This window comes from Sphaeramia orbicularis, chromosome 15 (assembly GCF_902148855.1).
Source record: "Sphaeramia orbicularis chromosome 15, fSphaOr1.1, whole genome shotgun sequence".
Classification (NCBI taxonomy): Eukaryota; Metazoa; Chordata; class Actinopteri; order Kurtiformes; family Apogonidae; genus Sphaeramia; species Sphaeramia orbicularis.
The window spans coordinates 32,562,776-32,587,812 of record NC_043971.1 but is presented as its reverse complement, the minus strand read 5'-3'; the positions used below and the strand labels follow the sequence as shown (position 1 = coordinate 32,587,812).

Sequence of the window (25,037 nt, the reverse complement as noted above, 5' to 3'; positions counted from 1 at the left end):
AAAAGGACAACAAGAAGATGTGATATGACTTTTCTGTTCATCTATAATTTATTTGAATCAGCTTTTAGCAACAAATAGCAGTTCAAATCCATACAGAAACAAAAGGCAGAAACAAAACTGAAACAAGATGCATGTGCATTTTAATGTAACATCAGAGGCCTCACGGTCACTCTGTCCATATTTTACTCTTCCAGCATTATGTACTTATGTACATTAAAATAATGATTTATTAACAGTTATGAATACAGCAAGACAAGTGATACTTGTGTTCCATGTATAAACCCATTGTATAAATGTGTTGAAATGGAAGTTTGTATAAAGTTCTTCACCTAAGTTTAAGACTTCTAAACTTACAGGTTTTAAAAAGAAGCAAGCAGAAGCCTTGCAAAAATATATGATTTGAATTTTGCAGAAAAGCTGTTTCCTTCTTTAAAGTATGAAATAAGAGTTACTACCATAGTCAAAATATGTCAAAATGTCTGTGCATGTATATATTTTTCATTTGGGCTGAGCAGTGGTTCATACAGTGAATGCTTTTTACTGTCCTCAGCGTTTTTCTCACTAAATGATCACAGATTCTTCAGATCTGCATTGCTTCCTTTATAGCTGTTTTTTTTAAGATCCACATTTTCTAATGGTAAAATGACTAGTTTTATTTTTTTTCTTTCTCTACTTGTTACACAATTATATGCTACAACTAAAATTATGGTACATCTTTTTTAATTATAATACAAATAAAGAAGCTATAACTAATAAATAAGATTATCTATTTATAAACAATTACACATTTAAACCTGTATCTGTTATATCTGCATTAAACATAAACATCTGGCTTATCACAATTAAAATTGTGTCACTCGGTGACAAGTTTTCATGATTAGAATTGTTTTCCTAATCAATATGGCACTGTATTTGTGTTTTATTAATGTGTATAAAAAGTTGTTTTTTAAAGCAGGACATGATGTCTTCTGCAAAACCTTAGATGGATGGATACTTTTAGGTTCATGTGGTAATACTTTATTTTCTGCCTGTTTCAGTGTGGGCTAATTTCAGTTTGCAGCATCAGGCACCAAACCTCTAAGTAATATTGCCACAGGCAAAAAGGAAAGTTGGTGAAGTTGAATAAAATTGCAACAGGCAGCCCCTGTTAAGTTATTCATAGACAGAAGTGAGGTAATTTGCAGTGTGTTTAATAGAATGGCATGTATCATAAGTCTTATGTTTTTGTTTGAGCTGAAAGTAGATCATAAATGTTATCCACACACAGGGTGTCATTTTAGCAAAAGCATTCATCATTTTATCCAAATTAATCAAATAGCCATTTTATTTTCTCAACAGCAATCATGTGGGAGGCATAAAATACAAATAATCCAAACCAAAGGCATTGTGGTCATTAAAATAAGCAGAAATACAAGACGATGGCTTGTATTAGACAACATGTGTGATGCTGTAAGTAGAAACTGAACAATACCATAGTATATACACATATAGATAAAGTTAGGGAACTATTATTAAATGTTTCCTCTAAAACCTCTTACTGATCTTAGGATGCTGCACTTATGCAACATGAAACTCTGATTTTTTAATACCTTAAACAATCCAACCAAGCCATTAAATAACCATTACAATTGCTGTAATTTACACCAGAGGATTTGAGGATCATTCTTCAAAGTGGCAGAATCTCCTGGAGCACATATTTTCAAATATGTTACAGTATATTACAACAAATGTGATATCTGTAATCAAGTGCAAAATGTAAAAAGAGCTTGTCTTAGAAAACAACATTCAGAAAAAAATTGCATAAGTTAATTTGACATTACTACACAGAACAGTTATCAGACAGGTATTATTTAAAATTGGCGTAGTCTGAGAAAATGTCAACAAAATCCTGAACCACTCTGTAGCAGAAGTCGTATTGCTCCTGGAGGGGGAGAAAAAAAAAAAAAAACAAGAGGAAAAAATGTTAATATGCATGTATGTGCAGAAATGGTTCCAAACAACACAAACTTTAAGAAAGCTGACAGCTTCTGCACTGAACATTTGATATTATTGTGTTTTCCACCTACCACAGTCTGAACCATGTGTGGTCTCTGCATGCGTAAACTCTTGACTGTCTGAAAAACATCGAGGAGGCCTTCAGCTTTCACCCTCTCCAGAATGTTACTGAGGGCAATGAAGGTACCAGTCCGACCTGCACCGGCACTGCAAAACGAAGGACAAAACCATAAGCAACCGCATCACATAATACATTCACTGGAAGGTCTTGGACAGCCTTGAGATTTGTTCCAGAACTGCGATTGGCCAGGGACCGTGGACACTGGTGTGAGAACATGGAGAACAACTCACAAAGGCAGCCCAGAAGTAGAACAGGGGAATTTCTCACATCTTCTCCATTTCTTTCACAGTGATGTTGCAATGAAACTCTTGTAGCACATCCTTTTCCATTTAAATGGAAAAGTTTGCCAGAGAAAAGGTGACCTTTGTGTAATAGTGCTAATAATCATCCTCACTTAAAGAGAGGCTAATCCAAACGCTAACACTAATCAGTTTGGAGGCTCAGTGTTTGACTGAGTCAATGTTTACAATGATGGCAGGGTGAAGGGAGAGGCAGATAGATGAGGAGAGAGCGCAAGCAATGTGCGATTCGGAAGAGACGTGTAGAGAGACGTTAGGGATTGCAACGGGTTAGCCCCATTCCCGAGGGGAAGAGAAAAAGCTTTAAAAAGCCCCTCTTAGACAAGTGGTGATGAAGGAATAGAAGAGAGTGATGACACCATTTCCTGTCGTTAGCTCATCTTATCAGATTAATCATAGTGGGAGTCAGAGGAGATTTCACTTTGAGAGGTTTTAATTGACTGTGAATCAGTGGATTGGATCAATCCCACAGGGGCATGCTGCTTTAGAATCACTTCACCTGAAGCTAGGTTCTGATCAAAGCTTTCACAGCTAAGTCTTTATAAGGGATCACATAAGTGGTTTAGGCATAGAACACCGGGTCTACTGAGGCAAAATGTAGAATTTATTGTTACAGACATTTGTAAGAAAGAAAAATGGATTGGTAAAATTGAAATTCCTTCCAATATCATTCTGGGATTCCAACGATCAGGTAATAAAAGTGAAATGAAAAGTGGTTATGCCTGTTTGGACAAAATGTGCTGTATGAAAAGTGAAGAAGATACATTATATTAAATCCAGAATTTTTATCTGAAGATGCACATCCTGGAGCAGAATTGTTAAAATTAAGTTTCTCACCTGCAGTGCACAATTATGGGTCGGTTTCCAGACTGCTGCTGCTGCCTCTGCACAGCAGCAATAATGTCAATCATCCCTCTGCCTTCTGCCGGTATTCCAATCTCGGGCCATCCGTGGAAGTGGAAGTGTCGGACGTGTTGTGACTGCTTTTCCTGGTGAGATGCAGAATTTAGACAGTTATTCTGAATATATTCATGCGGTTAAAAATCAGTCACATTAAATTGTCATGAAGTGGCAGTTTCTTAATCTGTGAAGACAACTAAAGGGAAAAAAAAGGAAGGCAGAGGTGTTTGTGTAAAATATTTTTCTCAGTTTATTTTAATGTTATGCATTGTATATGAAATAATACTCACTGTTCTGTAGGTGAGCACCATGTCTTTGAGAGTGAAGGTGTCACAAAGTGTATCTCCAGTCAGTTCCACGGTGTAATCTCCAAATGTTACACTGCCCTCTGATGGCCAATACTGGAAACATTTTTCCTGGTAGAACGTGTCAGATGGAAATGCAATCAGGCCCCATTTGATTGATTAACATCTTATTTTTGTTTTCTTAACTCCCGTGCGTTCCACAGAAACATTGGAAACAATTAAATGCAAATACACAGACATTCAGAGGAACCTGAAACCATAAAATAACTGGATAAAAACACAAGTGAGCAACTCCACTTTTCAGCAAGTTCCTTTACAAGAGCTCCATGCTGTACCGTACCTGCTCCCTCTCCTTGAGTTCGGTGAGCATAACGATTGAATGACACCTCCACTCCCACACCATCCTCCAGAAGTCCTCCACGGTGTGAGACAGGGGGCCTTGGGTTGCGATAAAATAGTCCTTCTGCCTGTAGCCCTGGAGGGCAGATCAACCAGTAAACAACACTTGAGAGAGCAGCAAACATAATATTTTGCATTGTTTGTAAAGAAAACAATGAGCTTTATATATACTTCTATGGGAAATCTATACAAGAGGTCGTGAGGGAGTGCTTACATCAATAAAGGAGGCATTGATGTAGTCTGTGAACTCCTGTCCCCTTTTTACTGAGAGTATTACTCGGTTGAAATCATCTGCAAAAGAAAATACAGGGGAAAAACTTTCCACAAGTGATTCCTAATAAAATAGAAGTTTGAAAAAGCTGGTGGAGAAAAACAGCACTTAAGCTGTGTTATTATGGCTCCATATCAGGTTGCAGCGTAAAAAGTTGTACCCTTTCTTTCTTTTCCCACTTTACTCACAACTTTACGTCAAGATACAAGCCTCACTTAAATGTTATTGATCACATAGACCCGAATTAACTAGAAATACATCTACGTACGGCTTCCTTAAAATCACACGCTGCGTTGTGCTTTGATGTTACTTGGATGTGATGTATAATGAAACCGGTCCGAGTATCAGAGTATTCCTTACACGGGATGATCTGAAGTACACGGTTCTTCTTCATGTTGGCAGGAAGGTTCCCAGTTCTCATGTTCTCCTTCATTATGCGTACATTGGTCAGCTTCTGATGGGAGCACATATAAGTGAGTTGACATGATCAAAAAAGATCATTTCCGAAGTGTATAGGAAAGAGAGAAGCTAATAAACAGGTTCATTTTTAAAGCTGGGGATGCTAATATTTCATTCAACAAATGCAACAAGCCAAAAAAAAAGAAGCTGTACAAAGTAAACATTTCTTATTAGTGGAGAAGATGAGAAGAACAAGAGGCACCGGGGATTCATTCCAGTCAGTGCAGGAAACTATGAGGGACTCTTTGCAAGGAAAATGAAAAATATTCATTGAGCTACAGTAAATTTTATGTGGCAGATGGATGTAACTTATAAAGTTTTAGCTGATTTAAAGAATTGTTATTTATGTTACTACTGCCAAGAGCGGCACCCTGGGCAAATTTTCCATGAAAATACACCCATGCAGGGCGCAGGGTGACGGGGACGATTCATTGCTGACTGAAATATTTAACAGTGCATTTCTCTTTTCGTACCCTGAACTCCTCCTCCAGGCCCAGCCTGTCGTGAGGAGCCCTAGTGTTGTGAAGCCTCTGCAGATGGCCCTCAAGAGAGCACACATCTAGCTCTGTGTCTCCATACAGATAGTACTCCAACAGAGCCTGGTAGATGAAGGAGTACTGCATCTGAGGAAGGAGAGGAAGGAGAAGAGGAAGAGGCAGAAGAGGAAGTTGCTTTAGTTTGTCAAAGTACTTCTTACTATTTTAGCATCATACACACAATTGTTTCAGCGCCTGTGCTTGTTTATGCCAAAACACAACAGCTCTGAGTTGAGCTGTCAGTCCAAGGTGCAACAGGTCGGACGGGGTCAAAACTTACATCTGTCTGAATGAGTTGACAGCGCTGCTCTCGTATTCTGCTCACAAAGCCGAAGACATCCACCCTCTGTTCCATGTGCATCATGTCGATCATGCTGTCAATGACAATGAACGTCCCAGTCCTCCCCACCCCGGCGCTGCAGAAACAAACAGACAGAAGCACAAGGTCTTCTCTGTAACAAACAGCACAGTGTACAAAACCAGTAGTAAATACGAGCTGTTCTAGAACTGTGTACTGTAAGACCAGGATGTATCCTCACAGAATAATGAAAAGAAAGAATGAGATGAGATAAGATGAGATGAGATGAGATGAGATGAGATGAGATGAGATGAGATAAGATGAGATAAGATGAGATAAGATGAGATAAGATGAGATAAGATAAGATAAGATAAGGTGAGGTGAGATGAGATGAGATGAGGTAAGATGAGATGAGATAAGATGAGATAAGATAAGATGAGATAAGATAAGATGAGATGAGATGAGATACAACAAAATAAGATACGATAAAATGAGATGAGGTAAGATAACATGAGATTAGATAAGATGAGATGAGATAAGAAAAGAAAAGATAAAATGAGATGAGACGAGATGAGATAAGATGACATAAGATGAGATAATATGAGGAGATAAGATAAGATAAGACAAGATGAGATGAAATGAGATAAGATGAGATGAGATACAATAAAATAAGATACAATAAGATGAGATGAGATAAGATGAGATAATATAAGATAAGATGAGACAAGACAAGATAAGATGAGATGAGATGAGATGAGATGAGATGAGATGAGATGAGATGAGATGAGATGAGATGAGATGAGATGAGATGAGATGAGATAAGATAAGATAAGATAAGATAAGATAAGATAAGATAAGATAAGATAAGATAAGATAAGGTATGCCTTTATTTGTCCCACAAGGGGAAATTCCGGTGAATTTTATTTTATCGAATGAATACTTAAGAATACAGAACTTAATTGACACGCCGGCTAGGATGTCTTCGTTTTTTGCAAAGACGTCAACCTTCAGCTGTGGACAGCCCTGAGCATGTGTAAAAGTGCTTCACCTCTGCAGCGTAGAAATACTACTAATAGATTTACAAGGGTCATTTCAGTAGACGACACCACTGGGAGCACAGAGCTGGGATTCCACAGCGGGGTGTTGAAGCCTCTTCAGTGGGCCTCTGTCAAGAACAACAGACCCTCTCCCTGAGCACCTGTTGCAGCAGTTGCTACAGTCGGCTGCAGATTAGTACGGCTTTACACCGACTAGCAAAGAGAAACCAGGCTATTACAGAATAAAGACACTGATGATACTGTAAGTCAGCCGTCACAAGAGTGGGATCAGTTTTAGTATATAGCTCTGCATTTAAAAAGACTTAGCAAATTATTCACCTTTAATGTTGTCAGTTTAAAAAGTGATATAAAAGTCCAAGTTGAAAACTGTTCCCTTAAATTACGTATTTTTATAATTTTATGTCAAGAAAGGATTTTCATCTTTTTAAACTCATGAAAGGTTCATTTTTCCCAAAGCAGAAAAGAAAGTCTGTCAAACTGCAAACTGAAACAAAACCGATACTGGCTTCATAACAGTTTAAAGACCTGAGGACTGTTTATTTTTACTGCATCCTCTTTTAGTTTTGCTATTTTTTTTTTTTTTTACGAATACAATAAATAATAATGAAACGGCATGTTTTTCATCCACAATTCTGAAATGATCTGTTAAATAAAGCATCTTCTTTTACCTGCAGTGCACAACAATAGGTCCAGCATAAGATGGATTGACGTTCTTGACCTTCTTGAGGAATTTCAGCATGCCAATGGGTGAGAATGGCACCCCGAAGTCTGGCCAGCTGGTGAAGTGGAGCTGGGTGACGAGTCGAGGAGCTCGAAGGCCATCGCTGCCCTGCTGAGATACAAAGACACCATCACAGAGACAGTGCGCACTGTGGAGATTTTCTATCAGACAAATCAGCATCTATTGTGTATTTTTTTTATGCCATAAAATCCATCTGTTTTTTTTGCAATCTGCAGGAAACTGAAGCCTGCATTTGATTTTAGTCACACTACCATTTAAACCAGAGAATGTAACCATCAAACACCAGTGCACCGGTTTGTGTCGCTTCTACTCCACGAGAAGGTGTATTCATTCTGTTCAACACTTTGTTACAGTGTTCAAAAAGCTCAATGTGAAAGCACCTCTAAATCAGTCACACTTTGTGCAAGTCAATGAGGACATCTGCACTTCAAATGAAAGACGTAACAAAGCACATTTCCCAACCTGAAGGCTTTGCAGTTCACTGAGATGTTTCCAAACTGAGCAGTAAAAAACATTATGAACAGATACAATATCTATCCAGTTAGTGTGCATTCACTGTACATTTACAAAGTAAATAAAAAATTAAATACACTTTATATTGATAATTTTACACTGTGTATTACATAGAGTCATTTAAATGTCCTTTAATGTGTTTCCATACTGCTTTTCATTTATTTATTATGTTTCATTTCCTGTTACAGTTTACTAGAATGCTCTGCTTTTCCCATGGGAAACATTACTTTTCTACACCAGCTTTGTTTAGTGTTAAATTTTTAATAAGAAAACTGCTATTATGCTTATGGATATTTATAACAATTAAAATTATATTGAAAAAGTATTGTGTTTTTTTAGAGCCTTTGTATTTCTAATTATACGCAACAATCTTCTTAAGTTATAGTATTTCTTGGATAAATATCTGTTACTTCCTACAGTGTAATTACATTTTTGCTGATGTGCTGAAGCATAACTCATTACCCATGCTGTGCCAAATTAAGAATGTGTTTCAATAAGCCTGCAGTGTTACCCCCCTTCCACTATTTGTGTTTGGAAGGAGATTAAAATACATTTTGCATGTTTTACTTACATATTGTACACAAAATTTCCTAATCGTGTAGTCCACCAGTACAGTGAAGTCCTCCATTGCCACCCTGACGTTTCCATACATCCAGCAGCCTTTCTCTGGCCAGTACTGATAACATTTTTCCTACAAAGAATAAAAGAAAATGTTACTCTGAATGGACATAAAACTTAACCTCTAAAGACCACAGCAGTTTTACATAGTTGTGACTGACATTACAAGTCATTGCATTGGTGTGTAAATTGTATGTGCATGTATATTAATGTGAATCTGCAGTGTGTCTCTGTATGCGTGTGTGTGTGTGTGTTTCGCTATCTAATTCAAAGGCAATCAAAGAAACTTTGTGCCTCTCTGTCAGTCAATAAGATCTTCACGTTGACGTTTCAACTCATTAACTAGATTCTCAGACTAATTATCATGAAGCCTCTCAGGATCTTATCAACAATTATTCCGTCATTGATCCCCAATGCCTCTATTCTTCCATATCAAACCTGCTGTTAAGCTCTCAATTGATCATCCCTTTGAGGCTAAATTTAATGTGATGCTAAGTAATCTGCTGGGTGACACTTTGTATAGATTCTCAGATGGGAAAGGGGTCAAATAAATTATACCCATGACTTTGGGTCATGAGATTACAAAAGGGCCTCGAGTAATTGTGCATTGTAGTTTTATAGATTGTATAGGTTCATTCTAATTCTGTCTCTCCTTGGCAGTAGAGTAGCATTTCTGCACAATAGAAGAATGTTTATGGACAAACCTCTTTCCTTTCTTTCAGATTTGTCAGCATTACTATAGTTGTTGTTTTCTGTTCCCAAACCATCCTCCAGAAGTCAGCCGCTGTCTCAGGTTTTGGGCCTGAAGAGGAATAAAAAAAAAAACAGCAGTGTAGATGTTTTTTGCAGAGGGAAAGAAGGAAGATTAACAACAAAATACAAAAAAAGCCACTTGGTTTTTACCTTGAGCAGCGATGAATTTATTCTTCTCTTTAAAACCCTGTGACATAAAATTCTGTATTAGTACATTTCAGCATAGTGCGCCTTGAACTAAGGCTTAGAGATACGTCTAAAATGTTATCATGATAAAAAAATAAATAAATTCACATCAGTCACCACTGATAATCATTATGATGAATGTCTGAATGAGAGATGGTAAACTTCTTTATTAACAGCCAGAACATTTTAATTTTAGAGGTTTCAATACAATTAAAATGATAAAAATGCTTGTTCATTTTCAATATATGCATGAGTAAAATTTATTTAAAAAAAAGAAAAAACGGAAAAATTTACAGACACAGATGAACTGTACTGATCCCAAATTAATCCGTAATTAAGAGAATTAAACAAAAACTACACAGTTTGTGTCACATTTCAAAGTATAAACCACAAAGACAAAAAAATAAAAACGCATTCCTCTTTTCAATCTTGTCTTTTACATACACTTTTTTATTTTAATGTCTTGCTTTAATCTATTTTAATTTTAATGCTAATTTTAATGTATGATTTTAACATAATTCATGTCTTTCTTTTATTCTGTAATTTTAATGTCTTTTTTCCCCCTTTGTTTTGATTTTAATGTAATTTCAATATCTTGCTTTTGCTGTGATTTTTTTTATTCCTATTTATACACATCAGTAATCACATTTGACCCTTTGAGTCTCAGTTATAGTTTTTCAAGAATAAATCCCACTGTCACAATCATTTCGTGAATAGCGACCAGCACCCACTTAGCTGGCTTATCCCACTGTCTTGTCTTATGTCTGTTTTTCGTCTATATGAGCCCTCCCTCTGTGCATATGTATACAAGCAAGAAATGGATGAACATGTGAATATAAAATTTGAGATTGTAACTTAAACACAAGCTGTAATTACAAATAAAGTTGTCCTCCGAAGAGGGGGGGGGTGGTGTCGGGTAAAAAAAGCAAACAAAAACAAACAAAAAAGAAACAATCATTTCATGAGAAGAGGTAAAAATATTTCATTCCGACTTTAGGAGCCACAGTGTGATAGCTACTGATTTCCATGAAAAATTCTCGCAATATAAAATATAATAAATCTTAGCCCTAATTCGAAAATATCCCATTTGACTCACGTCTATGTAGGATGCATTTATATAGTCTGAACACAGATGTCCGTCCAGATGACTTAACACCACTCTTGAATGGTCATCTGTGGAAGACAAAACAAACACCGGTCAATAAAGCTGACTCTCATTTTGATTTCAGCTGACATTACGTGCCCTTAGATTTAGTGATCAATAAAACTGCAAGTCTAAAGGTTACAATAATATCATCTGCTGCAGAACATAGATAATCACTCACATGGTAAAATGTTTGGGTATCTGTTTTTCTCTCTGTTGTGCTCTCTGCTCGCCTCCTCAAAGGACCCATGGTGGTAGTAACACGGCAGCGACTATAAAAAGAGAACCAAGCCCTCATGAGACCCAACCATTCGTACACTTTCATATCTGGCAGGCTACTGACATAACGTTTTACGACTATTTTCTGTGGTTGGTTGTATGAAAATTTCAGTCACATACTGACCACTCTGCTGCATTATGCACACGATGAAAACAAGAAAAAAGAAAAATTTTTAAAAACCTACATTGAACTCCTCTCTGAAGAGCTTGCCGTCATCTGCTGAGCGTATCCGGTATTCTTCCTCCAGCGAGTCCAGAGGGATGGGGAAGTACCTCTTGGATGGCGAGGGAGACCTAGGGAGGAGGACCACTGTCTGCTCTCCTGTGTAAAGGAATATATGGCGGTCACAATGTTAACATCTCCCCATAGAGAACATTACAAACCCTCATACCACCTGCAAAAACAAGCCTGATGGCCATTAAGATTTCCTACTTCTGCGGGTACATGACAGAAATGATTTCTTGAGTCATAAACATAGTGCTGCTGCTCCACCAAACTGTCTTACCTTCAAATTTGGCCTTTCCAGTTATTTATTTTTTTTAAGTTGAAATGAAACTTTATATGGCTCCCTATGTGCTATGAAAGCTAAGGGCCTACTGAAAGCTTTCCAACTGCCGCAGACTTCAGAACATGAAACTTTCCTAGTCCATAAAGAATGTAAATTTAAAAATCAAATAAAAAAGAAATAAAAAGTAAAAGCCAGCATTACGTTTTCATGCGCTGGTGATTATATAGAGTACGGCACAATAGTACCTTGTTCCTCCAAAAAGCCATTTGGAATCTTTTTATCCACAGAGGTAACCAGAGCTTTCCTGTGGTGTTTAAACCTATAGCAATGAAAGAAAGAGAGAAAAATGACGGTCAGAGTGATTAAAGGGCAGATATCTCTATTGTAAAAGCCAAAAACTGAGCCGAGTCTGATCTCTAAAAAACAAGCACACAAACACCAAAACTAATTTCAACCATCGGAGTGAGGCAAAGCTGTTCCTCTTCATGCTGCCATCAGAAACAGGCGCTCGCTCACTCGCTGAATGAGTGTCTTCGGCCTGACCTGACCTCACTGTTTGTTTGCTGTCTTACTTGAGGTGCAGCTGTTTACCCATAAGCCACTGCTCACCGCCTGCTTCCAACATCCAAAACACCCCCCTCCTTATGCCCTGACCCACCACCACCACCTCCACCACTGACACACACACACACATATATGGTAAAGGGGTGGGAGGGAGTGAAGAGGACGCAAGGAGAGATGCACTTAAAACAAGGCAAACATGGTGGTGTGTGTATGTGTGTATGTGTGTGTGTGTGTGTTGATTTTATTCACCTTAGACAGTAGATCGTCAGCAGGACCACAATGATAAGAAGCAGGGATATGACCAGTGTTGACGGTAGCACATGAGCCCCCTGATGGGTGGGGTTTTCTAAACAGAGGACAAAGTGAATCACATTCTTAAAATACTCACATCAGTCCACAAAATATACAAATTAACAGTTGATATTTAACATCACTGCTCTGAAAAAAAAATGCTTCCACAATAAAAGTACACATTTACCAAAGACAAATTAAGGTGGTTATAGGTTTCAAGGTTCCAATTATGAAATTCTAAGAGTTAATGAGAGAATAGGTATTAGTCTAAAGCAATGTTTGCCTCTGAGCTACAAATTCTACCTCCAAACACTGTTTACACATTAGAATACAGCTGCTTCTCAGATCCCTTCTAACTGTAATATAAATATACATAAACCTGTGCATGTACAATATGTAATTACACCTAAACATTTACACTGAGAGCATTAACCAACCAGCACTTTTGTCATTTGTCTTCCAATTCATCGTGTATGCATAAAATGTATGTAAGATTTTGCATATTTTATCTCTGCAGCAGATAATAAAAAAAAAACCTCTATTCACTTCTTGCAAACAGTATTATTACTTGTTATTATTGCAACAATTACCTGTTGTTTGATTGTCATGAGATGAGTTATTCAAGGCTATAGAGATCCCAATCAGAAACAACACCATTGTCACTGTGAATGAAACAAAGCAGGAATTTAACTTGAAATCTCACAAACAACAGTTTTAAGCAAAGTCTTTTAATGTAGTAAAACAGTAGAGTCTGTTAAATGATGCGCTATAATTACAGTCTAGTATAACTGTAATAATTGCACATTACAAAAAAAACCAAAAAACAGTCTCTCTAAAGACGCATATCTAAAGATAGGACCTGTTTACACTAATAAATACAGTACATATCCTGTCCATTAATGTCATTCACTTGTTCACTCTGTTCTCCGACATGAATCAGTCCTGCTGCTGTTTTAATTCAGCTTATTAGTCTGCTAGTTAGTTAGTTAAACAAGGAGTATGGAAATATGCTTTCTCCAGTATTAGGCTTAATTACAATGATTTATTCAGTAACACTCTTATGACAGCTTTCTGCCATTAACTGTAATAACGACCAATAAAATCACTTATTTACTAAAATATATCTTTAGACTGGTAATTTTAAAGTGTCCATGTTAGTTTTTTTTCTGAGACTATGAAGCCAGATTGTGAAAAGTTTTACAGTCAATTGCCTGTATAATACAAGAAGTGAAACAGAAATGTGTCATTATGAAACAGGTCTGATAGCTTCTTTCCCAAAGCTATCACCATAATAAATAACCCAACACAACGTCAATAGGATACCTGTAATAACACTGATGTTCACTGTAATAATCTCATTATATCCTATAACATGTGCAATATCTGATAATGTTTAGTCTCCCATATTATTTTATTTTTTTTAATCTTTCACACTATTTATCCCACAATGTTTATTTTCTCATGTCATTTGCACTCATGTTATTTGCACTACTCAATTCTATTATTATTATTATTATTATTATTATTATTTATTTATTTTTTTTTACAACTATTCCTAGTTGCAATACTTTGTTAAAAATGTAAATAAGTGTGCCTTTTTACTGTTATTTGTTGATGTCTTATAATTCTTGCACTAAACCAGAGAGCTCTACCTCAAGTTTCGTTGTATTTTTTTGTACAATGACAATAAAGAGTTTCCGACTCTGAAATATTTAGGTTAAAATGATTAAGTGGTTACAGAAAAAAATGAATGAGTGAATGAAATAGTTCCATGGCATATTTATGTAACAGCAAAGAGTAAAGCATTGACAACCACTGGCGTAAAGTATGTCTTTATCTAAAGGAACAAGAGATCATTTTCTGTTTTTTTTTTTGTTTTTTTTTACAAATATTCCTAGTTGCAATACTTTTTTAATGTAAATAAGTGTGCCTTTTTAACTGTTATTTGTTGATGCCTTGTAATTCTTTCACTAAACCAGAGAGCTCAATTTCATTGTATTTTTTGTACAATGACGATAAAGAAATTCTTACTCTGAAATATTTAGGTTAAAATGATTAAGTGGTTACAGAAAAAAATGAATGAGTGAATGAAATAGTTCCATGGCATATTTATGTAACAGCTGAAAGTAAAGCATTAACAACCACTGGTGTAAAGTATGTCTTTATCTAAAGGACCAAGTGATCATTTTCTGTTTTGTTTTTTTTTTTTTTTGTATTTTTTTTTTTTACAAATATTCCTAGTTGCAACACTTTTTTTTAAATGTAAATAAGTGTGCTTTTTTTTTTACTGTTATTTGTTGATGCCTTGTAATTCTTGCACTAAACCAGAGAGCTCTACCTCAAGTTTCGTTGTATTTTTTGTACAATGACAATAAAGAGTTTCTGACTCTGAAATATTTAGGTTAAAATGATTAAGTGGTTACAGAAAAAAATGAATGAGTGAATGAAATAGTTCCATGGCATATTTATGTAACAGCAGAAAGTAAAGCATTGACAACCACTGGTGTAACGTATGTCTTTATCTAAAGGAACAAGAGATCATTTTCTGTTTTTTTTTTTTTTTTTTTTTTTACAAATATTCCTAGTTGCAAAACTTTTTTTTATGTAAATAAGTGTGCCTTTTTTACTGTTATTTGTTGATGCCTTGTAATTCTTGCACTAAACCAGAGAGCTCAATTTCATTGTATTTTTTGTACAATGACGATAAAGAGTTTCTGACTCTGAAATATTTAGGTTAAAATGATTAAGTGGTCACGAAAAAAATGAATGAGTGAATGAAATAGTTCCATGGCATATTTATGTAACAGCTGAAAGTAAAGCATTGACAACCACTGGTGTAACGTATGTCTTTATCTAAAGGACCAAGTGACCATTTTCTGTTGTTTACAGCTGTATTCATATAATAATGCCACAATGCATTCCTTCATAACTCCACTAGGAGGTGCTAAAACCTTATGAAACATCAGCTTGTGAAGCACACTAAAGCCCAAATGGAGATTTAAGCTTTGAAGAGGCTTGAGAGTGATGTCTGTGTGTCTCAGTGCTGAACAGTGAACCTCCTTGTGGGAAATCTGCCCACAGTCTTGTTCTGTCAGGCTGACTTGAAAGAGCCACAAAATGTAAACCATATCAGTATCCTCACATTCAGACATCAAACCAGTAAAGGAGACATTATCCCACAGGTGACAGTAACCATATCCCCTGTGGATTTGGGGTTTGAAACTGGGGTTTAGCTCAACGGGGTGTGTGTAAGAAGTCGTCTCATTTTGCAGTATTGTCTTTGATATCGTACACTACGGAGCATGGCAGAACACCCTGCTTAGTGACAATGAAACTAAGCAACCTTACGTAGTTTCTCAAAGGCACAATAACATTGTCAAGGACACCTAAATCACTGTGGATGTGTTCAAATTAGCATAAGTGTACAGGTTACAGTGTTGGTTTCATAAAGAAGACCAGATGGTATTATTTTCCCTTCACAGCACTTTCTCCTTATTCACTCTTGCCGTCCGTCTACTGTGAACCTAAAACACAATGTCACTCTTCCCTTTAATATTTCTGCTGGAAGCGATTAGTGATTTATCTTTCACAGAGCTCAGTGAGTGGGTGAGTGTCTTTCCAAAAAGACCAGGATACATAACGTTCCTCTCTACACCAGACTTAAATTAAACCCGACACATTATCCTTATATCGTGTTATCTTGAAATGTAGCAGCCAATTTCTTCAGACTCAAGCCCGTCCCCTCATTTCTTCCCTTTTCTCCAAATAAGAAATCACAGAAATAATTGGGCAAACAGGGGCAAATCTGCCTAAATGACTTTGATGGAATAAATGAGAGAAGCGAGTTCTGAGTGCCCTAATTTATCCTCTGTTCTAAGTCCCCTCCTCGTTACGGAGGCCACAAGATTGGATGGAATAATTCATTGTGTCAATTTATTTCTTCTGGAAATGGGTCATCTAGGGGCCTAATTTGTGATGTTTGCAAGAATATCTCTGCACATAACCCTAGGGGGTTTCATATGAATATATCTCCCAAAGCTTTTGTAGAAAACAGAGCTACATATTAAAGCTTTAACAATGCGCTCAAAATTAAATTTACGTCAAAACTTATAAAATATTATTCGATATTAAATTAGGGTAAGGTTTTTGTTTTTTTTTAAACAAGTTCTCTTTGTTGCAATACACAGAACTCTGACAAAGACACACCCTGGAGTTTTCACACACACAAGGGTGTAATAAAGATGGAAAAACCTTCCTTGGAAAGTCATTATAAATGTGCTTTTTTGACACAGTAAAGCCAATGGAAATTTATAAGGCTTGCTTTCACATGTGCAAAAGTCCCATGTTGTAAGGCAGGGGTGTCAAACTCATTTTAGTTTAGGGGCCACATTCAGCTAAATTTGATCTGAAGTGGGCCGAACCAGTAAAATTACATAACATATATAACAATATATCATAATAATATATAAATAATGTCAACTCCAAACTTTTCTCTATGTTTCAGAGCGAAAAAAGTAAATTTACATAATGAAAAAGTTTACATCTACAAACTATCCTTTCAAACAATGTGAATAACATGAGCAAACTGAAAAAATATGTGTATTTTTATCAGTATTCTGCCTCAGTTTATCGTTTACACATGTACATTATAACGTACAGATCACAGTGGATCTACAAATACACAAAACATTTAATAACAGGCAGAATCTGGTTAAAATTATATTTACTTCTCTTAAGACATTTCAGGTTATTCACATTTTTTGCGAAATTATACTTTGTTTTAGTGTAAATACATGAAAATATTTACATTTTGAAAGAGAAAAATTTGCAGTTGTCATTTATAGATTATTATGCCAGTATTTTACTGGTCTGACCCACTTTAGATTGAATTGGTCTAAATGTGGAACCTGAACTAAAAGGATTGTTCATATCTTAGTGTAATTTCACAAATTCATCCCAAGGGCCGGACTGGACCCTTTGACGGGCCAGATTTGGCCCCCGGGCCACATGTTTGACACCTGTGTTGTAAGGTCAACCCCAGCACATACATATTCAAAACTATAACAAAAAAAAAAAACCTCCTTTAGATCATTAAACTCACAGAATCATGTTTTGTAACACACACATACACAGCATATTCTCACATTGTATGTATTCATGCCAGCGCATACGTTCCAGAGCCAAAGGTTACGTGCTGCATATGTGCCGAATTGTGTTGCAGGAGCCAATTCTCTCCCCAGTGTTAACAAGATGACAGTGTCGGCACCTGTTCCCCACACTACCCCACTGGGCAAGTCACACTCACTCACACAGAGCCTTCCTACAGCTCTATGCTGTGTGACATACTGTGTGTGTGGGTCACTGCACAGGCCACGGCTTATCTGTCATCTCTTGTCAGACACACCATGCAGTTCTGTTTTAGAGCGAGGGAAAAAGGAACATAAATGATGGAAAATGTCACACGTTGCGTCTTGAAAATAAATGGAGCTACTATCTTGATTAAATATGTTGAGGCGCTACTAAAGAAAAAAAAACTTGAAAGAAAGGAAAAGGGAATTAAGACGTAGCGGTTGATATGAGCTGCAGTTCTGAGCTGTGACCAACAGAGGGTATTGATAAAACAATGTCAGAGAGGGATACAGTGACTAAGAGCAATAGACTGGATTCCCTGGTTAAACAGTATAATTTTGTTACCATAGATCACTTTTTTAGACAAAGGTGACAAGACACAAAAAAAAAAAAAAAAAAAATGAATTAAGTGTCTTTCCATCAGCTACTTATTGCATCATTCATTCCAGAGACCTGCTTTTCAGTCTTTTTAACAAATTACCAGCAACAGTGTCATTACTTCCTTCAATCTCCAGCACCTGCTCACCATAAATGTGCTCAGTGAATTAAATTATATTGCTTCACTTGAGTTGAGAGTGCAGAAGCAAATCATTCCATCCATGCATGATCCAGTACTAACATTCAGAATGGATTCCATTGGTGGCTGAACCTTAGGGCAGATGTTCATATTTTGTGCACTAATATGCATTATACAATATTAATCAGCTTTTCTATTGTGTTAGAGAAAAAAGGGTTAGACGTGACCATGCATTAAGAATATGAGAGCTGTAAAAAAAAAAAAAAAAAAAACACAGCCCTATACATTATAATACATATATATCAAAACTGGACTGCATATTAATATAGATCAGCTGTGCTTCACTTTAACATAGCAAACATTAAACATGCTCAACACATATTTATGAGAGTAAGGGCTATTGTATAAAACACAGGTGTCAAACATGCGGCCCGGGGGCCAAATGCGGCCCACCAAAGGGTCGAGTCTGGCCATTGGGATGAATTTGCAAAGTGCAAAAATTCCACAGATGATTTTTAGTTCAGGTTCCACATACAGACCAGTATGAGTAAAATACCAGTAAAAGACCAGTAAAATAACATACAAAAAATTATGACTCCATATTTTCTTCTGGGTTAGATGTGAAAAAAATATTCCATTATGTCTGTAAATAATGACAACTTCAAAATTTTTTTTATCTTTGTTTTAGTACAAAAAAATAACATTCAATTATGAAAATATTTACATTTACAAATTATCCTGTAACAATAAAATGTGAATAATCTGAACAAATATGAACAACCTGAAATGTTTATAGAATATTAAGCACAATTTTTAACAATTTTCTGCCTGTTACTAAGTATTTAGTGTCTTTGCAGTTCGGTTCCATAATGCACATGTATAAATGATAAGCTGAGGCAGAATATTGTTAAAATTGCACTTTTTTTTCTTAAGAAATTTCTATTTTTTCAGGTTATTCACATCTTTTTTGTTTGGATAGTTTATATAAGTAAGTATTTTCATAATTTAATTGCGGTGTTTTTGCACTAAAACAAGACAAAAATTTATTATGTTATTATTTTACTAGTTCGGCCCACTTCAGATCAAAGTTAGCTGAATGTGGCCCCTGAACTGAAATGAGTTTGACACCCCTGGTATAGAACGTTTTCACACAACTAATGATACACCAATGAATATGTGACACATTGAATATTGGCTAATATTAAAAGTTCCCTGTGCTTCAACAATGAGACTGAACCTCATGTTTCTTTCTGGTCCACCCTCTCCATCCCTATCAACGAACCACTGCATGTGGTGAGACCTTCTAATGCCTGTCATACATTGCAAACTTCTTGATCATTTGATAGGCACCCTAATATCGGTATCAGCATATAACATACATATTGACTGACATTTTTCTGTCGTGTTATTTATTGCCCCGCCCCCCCCAGAAGGGAAGGTAGGGGGTATTGTTTTTGGTTCGGTTTGTTTCTTTGTTTGTTTCTTTGTTAACACTCTAGCAGCAAAACTACTGGTTGAATTCATACCAAACTGGGCTTATAGATTCCCAGTGACCCAGAAGATATCTGGTTACATTTTGGGGACAGTAGGTCAAAGTTTCAATTTTTCTATGAATTTTTTAAATAATTTTTTCCCCATTTACTTATAATGGGCGAAATTTCAAATGTTTGTAGCAGCAAAGTATTGGTTGAATTCATATCAAATTAGGTTTATAGATTGCCAGTGACCCAGAATAGATGTCATTACATTTGGGAAAAGTAGGTCCAAATTTAGATTTTTTATGAATTTTTAAAATAATTTTTTCTCCTATTTACTTATAATGGCCAAAATACAGCATGTCTATAAAAACTTCAATTTTTGTTTCAATTTACTTCAAACTTGTCACATATATGGAGGCAATTGATATGCTGACATCACCACATGCATAGGCATGATGACATCAGTTGGATCATTGCCAAAATAAGCTTCAATATGTACGAGGGGCAGGGTTTGTTGCGCCTGACACCTCTTCTTTTATCTATTTTTTTTTTTTTTTTTGAAAGTTACAGGTTTAAATCTGTGTTCATTCAAAGATGAACAAAGATTCATCCTCATGTGATAAAGGACTGAAAGACTTTAAAATAGTGCCTATTTTTATATTCATTAGAAAGATAATCATATATTCCAGTAACAGATGTCTAATTTGTTATGATAAAGCCTGCAGTGGAGTAAGATCAAAATGACCTCATGCCATTCTAGTAGGTACTCCATCGTTAGTGGTTCTAGTGTTAACAGACAAATAACATCAAAAAGAGATAAAGAAACATCAGTACTGAGGTGGGCCATCAAATAAAATGTCATTTTAAATATCAGCCAAGAAATTTGCTGTCCTGCATCCGTACACACGATAAGATTTAATGTCGTGTCACAGACTTGGTCCAACTGAGTCCAGTCAGTCGTCACATTAAAATCCCCATCATAATCAATGTGAAAGTGTGTCCACAGCTTCAAACAGCAGGAAATACTCTGGAGGGAACTGTTCCCAGAGCGCCACATCTGCACACTGTGACTTTTCTGCCTCTGTATGATTAATTTAAATGATTACTTGTATTAAACAGGAACAATATGTCTTCATTAACGCTGAGAACATGCTACTGTGATAATAATAACATTACACCTTTCATGGCTGATGTATGTTGGCATTTCCAGAATGCAAAGGTCACAACAATACGCGCAGATGAAAATAAATGTCTGTCCCCTTAGGGAGAAAGTCAGATTTTGTTTAACAAGGCAACAGAAAGCATATGTTTATCACACTGAGAGGAACAGTGTAATTAATGATCATTACAGTTTGTGGCTATGTTTCTCTCCTCACAAATACTCTATCAAAGGCACGATCTTAAGAGTTTATAACAGGTTCCACTGTCTGGTGATGACCTGGCTCGCTTCCTCTTCCTCAAAAGCCAACACACACACACACACACACACACATTCTGAGTGAACTTCAAAGTGAAGTGTGTCACATTTGATCTCTGCTGCCCTACTCCGACTGCACAAACCTCTGAGGCACACTGCACCGTTCCATAGTCAGACACTAAAAGCAGGAAACCATATTCCAGACTGAAGGAGTCTCACATAGCAAGAAACCATTCAGGAGACCAGTAGAATATGGTTTCTGTCCAAATAAAACATCACATTCCCTCTACTGGAAAAACTGCACAAGGCTTGATGAATTCTGACAAAAAAACTCAATGCATTAAATGTTATCTTGTTCTTTTTGTGCCTGTTTGTCTTATTTGCTGTGTTACACATGCTTGACGCTGCTTTAGTATATTCTGTCAAAATGCAATGGCTTAATACAAGACAACAAACAGCAAAATTGTATTCATACACAATCTTTATCAGCTCTGCAGCTACAACTCTCACTGACTGCGTTACTCAACAGTTCTTGAATATAAATAACTTCAGCACAAAAACATGGAAATGAAACAAAATCTTTACTATTAACAAGTGGTGCCATTCACAACAAACCCCGCCCCTCGCACCTATTGTGCTTATTTTGGCATCGATCCAGCTGATGTCATCATATAAATTGCCTCTATATATGTGCCAAGGTTGAAGTAAATTGACAGAAAATTGATGTTTTATAGACATTTGAAATTTCACTCATTATAAGTAAATGGGAGAAGAAAAAAGATTTTAAAATTTCATAAAAAATGTGAACTTTGACCTACGTTTTCCAAAATGTGACACACATATATTCTGGGTGACTGGCAGTCTATAAACCCAATTTGATATCAATTCAACAAATAGTTTTGCTGCTACAGTCATTTGAAATTTCACAGATTAAAAGTAAATGGAGAAAAAAAGATTTTAAAAAATTCATAAAAACTAGAAACTTTGACCTACTTTTCCCAAAATGTAATGACATCTATTCTGGGTCACTGGGATTTCAAAAAATCTAATTTAGTATGAATTCAACCAATAGTTTTGCTGCTACAAATATTGAAATTTCGCCCATTAAAAGTAGTTAGGAAAAAAAAGACCTTTAAAAATTCATAGAAAATTTGAACTTTGACCGAATGTTCCCAAAATGTAATCAGATCTATTATGGGTCACGGGCAATCTATAAACCTAATTTGGCATGAATTCAACCAATAATTTTGCTGCTACAGACAAGTAAAATGTCATTCATTATAAGTAAATGGGGTAAAAAAAAAAAAAGATATCAAAAATTCAGAAAAAAATAGAAACTTTGACCTACTTTTTCCAAAATGTAATGACATCTATTCTGGGTCACTGGCAATCTACAACCCAGTTTGGTATGAATTCAACCAATAGTTTTGCTGCTGGAGTGTTAACATCAAACAAACAAAGTGAACCAAAAACAATGCCCCTTGACTCCCCTTCGGGGGGGCAGGGTAGTAATAAGCCTGTGAATCCTTATTTGTCAGTATATATTGTAAATGCAACACATTATTATAATAATAATAATAATAATAATAATAATAATAATAATAATAATAATAATAATAATAATAATAATAATTATTATTATTATTATTTTTTTATTTATTTATTTATTTATTTATTTATTATTATTATTAATTTATTTATTTTTTTAAGAAGTATCTTCTATAATAAGTAATAATAAGCCCTTAGTCCAATAACATTCCAGGTACATTTACAATCTAGCATTAAAATGTAAGGCTTGTAGGGTGTATCAATAATACACACATAATATTTTACTGAAACCCCAAAGTGGAGTCTTTAAATGGTTAGTTTTCCTCAATGAACTGACTAAAACACAAATGTACTGAATTTGCGATCATCAGACATAAGTAACAGATGATAAAGTAGAGTTGCTGATTTATTTTCTGTCAGTTTCAGCCCTAATTAGACATGGTACAAAAGAGCAGAGGTGACATTAACTACACACTTTAACATATTCCATGCAAGACACAATGCAGTGACAACCTACTTTACTAAATGACGCACAATCCCATCATGGCTACATCTTCCATTAGGTAATGATTAATTGCTAGTGACCATGAAAACTGATGATGTACTGCTTATTATACCACACTATGAGCCTCAGTAACCTACAACAAGTTTCCTGTAATTGAAATAATCCTTGACTTTGAAAAATATCTTACTTATAAATCATTCAGCAAAGCTCCATCAGTGACACGTTATAGAGGACATTACTGGACATGTTTGCAGATGTGAAAAAAGGACTCACATCGCTGATATTAAGTATGTATTTCAGCATATTTCCTAAGTGTCATTTAAGAATTAAGTGGTATTTTAGGGTTATATCTCAAATCTCAAAATAATAAAATATATCCAAAATGTATTTGTATCCAATCAACGCTGGGCTTTTTCACAGATCAATACAGCCTCAAAGACAAATCCACATTTTCAACTGGCACAGAATAGTTGACATGTGTTGTACACAAAAAAGATAAAAGATTTTTTTTTTGTTTCCAAGAAGAAGAAAGAACAAAGGCAGAACAAAAACAGAATCGCAGAAACAGCCAGCGCTTCTGTTGCCAAGTGTCAAAGAAAAGGATGGAACTAGAGCACAAACACATGTCAGTAAAGTGTGGCAGCAGAGAGGGGAGGAAAGATGAGAGAGCAGATGAGATGAGAAGAAAGAAGAGGAGAAGAAAGAAGAGGAGTGGAGCTGCAGGAGATAAATGTCTAGATTCTGGGTTGAGAGATAACAGCCATAATGGAAGACATCCTTGGTACATAGAAGCAGCAAAAAGGATTGAGCTTCACTGTCTTGTCAGAAAAACAGAAACAAGAAACTAATATATATAGCATTTTAATCCCACTTTAACCCTGTTTATTTGTCTCCATTTCCTGTTTCTGTTCATGTTTAAGGTCAAAAGTATCAGTCTGGAGAAATATTTTGAAATCCAATTATTCTCGTCTAGAAAGAATACATTACTCGCCATTAATGGATTAAATTTCAATTGATTTCTTCCATTGATTTGAAACACAATTGACCTGGAATGTGGTCAGAAGGATTAATACAAGGACTTACACTTCCAAGCAAAGCCAGCGTGATCTGGTATCAATTGACCTGTCAGTCCATGGCAGCCATGTAATCCTAGTTCCTCTCTTGGTGGGTTGGGGACTTATACTGGTTTCCTATCATCACATGGACTCCTCCACATCCTTTCTAAGGTCACAGCAGTAGTTCACGGAGAGATGATTAATGCTGCTTCCCAAGCCTGAGGTTTTGTCCAAGTGTGTCAAAACTTCAAACTGAGATGAGAGCGCATCGGGTCTGGTTTTCTTCATAAACAGAGAAAGCCTGCATAAAAGAGCAGAATAAAACAGTTCAATAAAACAGAGCAGAATCAAACAGAAATGTCTGCACACTCAAGATGACACTATTCATCATATTACTGTTTAATAGAGGGAGATTTTCCTCCGGTCACAATTTGAGTGTGACTAAAAAATTGCCCTGAAATGCATGAATGCCCAACAAAAGAAAAGTGGAATGTGTGGGTGTTTGCATCAGCGCAAAGAGTGTCTGAAATAATGACTTTGCATTTCAACTGGATGAGTGTGAATGCTTGTCTGTGCTCACACACGATTATTGTGCTGTGGATCTGTGGTATTTGTGTGCTTTTATTATTGCTCTTCTCTACAACCTCCAACCTTTAACCCTATAACACCAAACATATCATATTTGATACATGAGTTTTGAAGCCTTCTACATGATCAGTGTGATATTTTTTTTCTTGAAATACCTGATGTATACAATTAGATACATGCAATACACAGATAATCCACCAGGGGGGAGGAATTCGTTCCCCAGAGGCCTTTCCAGTGACACTACAAGACTGTCATTAATGAGGAAGGAGGAAGAACTTTGACAATTTTGAAAAGGAATTACCAATTTGTTAGACATGTTTGTGTTATATTTTTGTTTCTT

The 25,037-nt window shown here is 35.9% G+C and overlaps 1 protein-coding gene across 2 annotated transcripts; it reads right to left on the bottom strand.

The window, feature by feature from the left end:
• Positions 1-25: 25 nt before the first annotated feature.
• On the bottom strand, positions 26-24,411 carry LOC115434163 (receptor-type tyrosine-protein phosphatase epsilon). Of its 2 annotated transcripts, none has more exons than XM_030155915.1 (20): positions 24,138-24,411; positions 12,831-12,902; positions 12,199-12,295; positions 11,631-11,704; positions 11,062-11,198; positions 10,779-10,869; positions 10,550-10,626; positions 9,418-9,454; positions 9,219-9,316; positions 8,468-8,587; positions 7,310-7,473; positions 5,566-5,701; positions 5,223-5,372; positions 4,651-4,744; positions 4,234-4,310; positions 3,961-4,095; positions 3,606-3,731; positions 3,253-3,404; positions 2,067-2,202; positions 26-1,921 (listed from the first exon to the last, which is right to left on the bottom strand). In XM_030155915.1, exons 2-20 carry the CDS (start codon positions 12,895-12,897, stop codon positions 1,847-1,849), a joined length of 2,043 nt encoding a protein of 680 aa, XP_030011775.1. In that variant the 5' UTR covers positions 12,898-12,902; positions 24,138-24,411; the 3' UTR covers positions 26-1,846. The 2 variants fall into 2 exon arrangements, with proteins under 2 accessions (XP_030011775.1, XP_030011776.1); XM_030155916.1 differs by having other exon boundaries at positions 7,310-7,470.
• Between the last annotated feature and the right edge of the window lie 626 nt (positions 24,412-25,037).

Bases quoted from the DNA above. Each gene is read 5' to 3' on its own strand.
- LOC115434163 (XM_030155915.1), bottom strand. From the start codon at position 12,897: ATGGTGTTGTTTCTGATTGGGATCTCTATAGCCTTGAATAACTCATCT. The intron at 12,296-12,830 runs GTAATTGTTGCA...TCCTCTGTTTAG, and splicing joins TCATGACAATCAAACAACAG to AAAACCCCACCCATCAGGGG. The intron at 5,373-5,565 runs GTAAGTTTTGAC...CTCCTTCCTCAG, and splicing joins GTCAACTCATTCAGACAGAT to ATGCAGTACTCCTTCATCTA.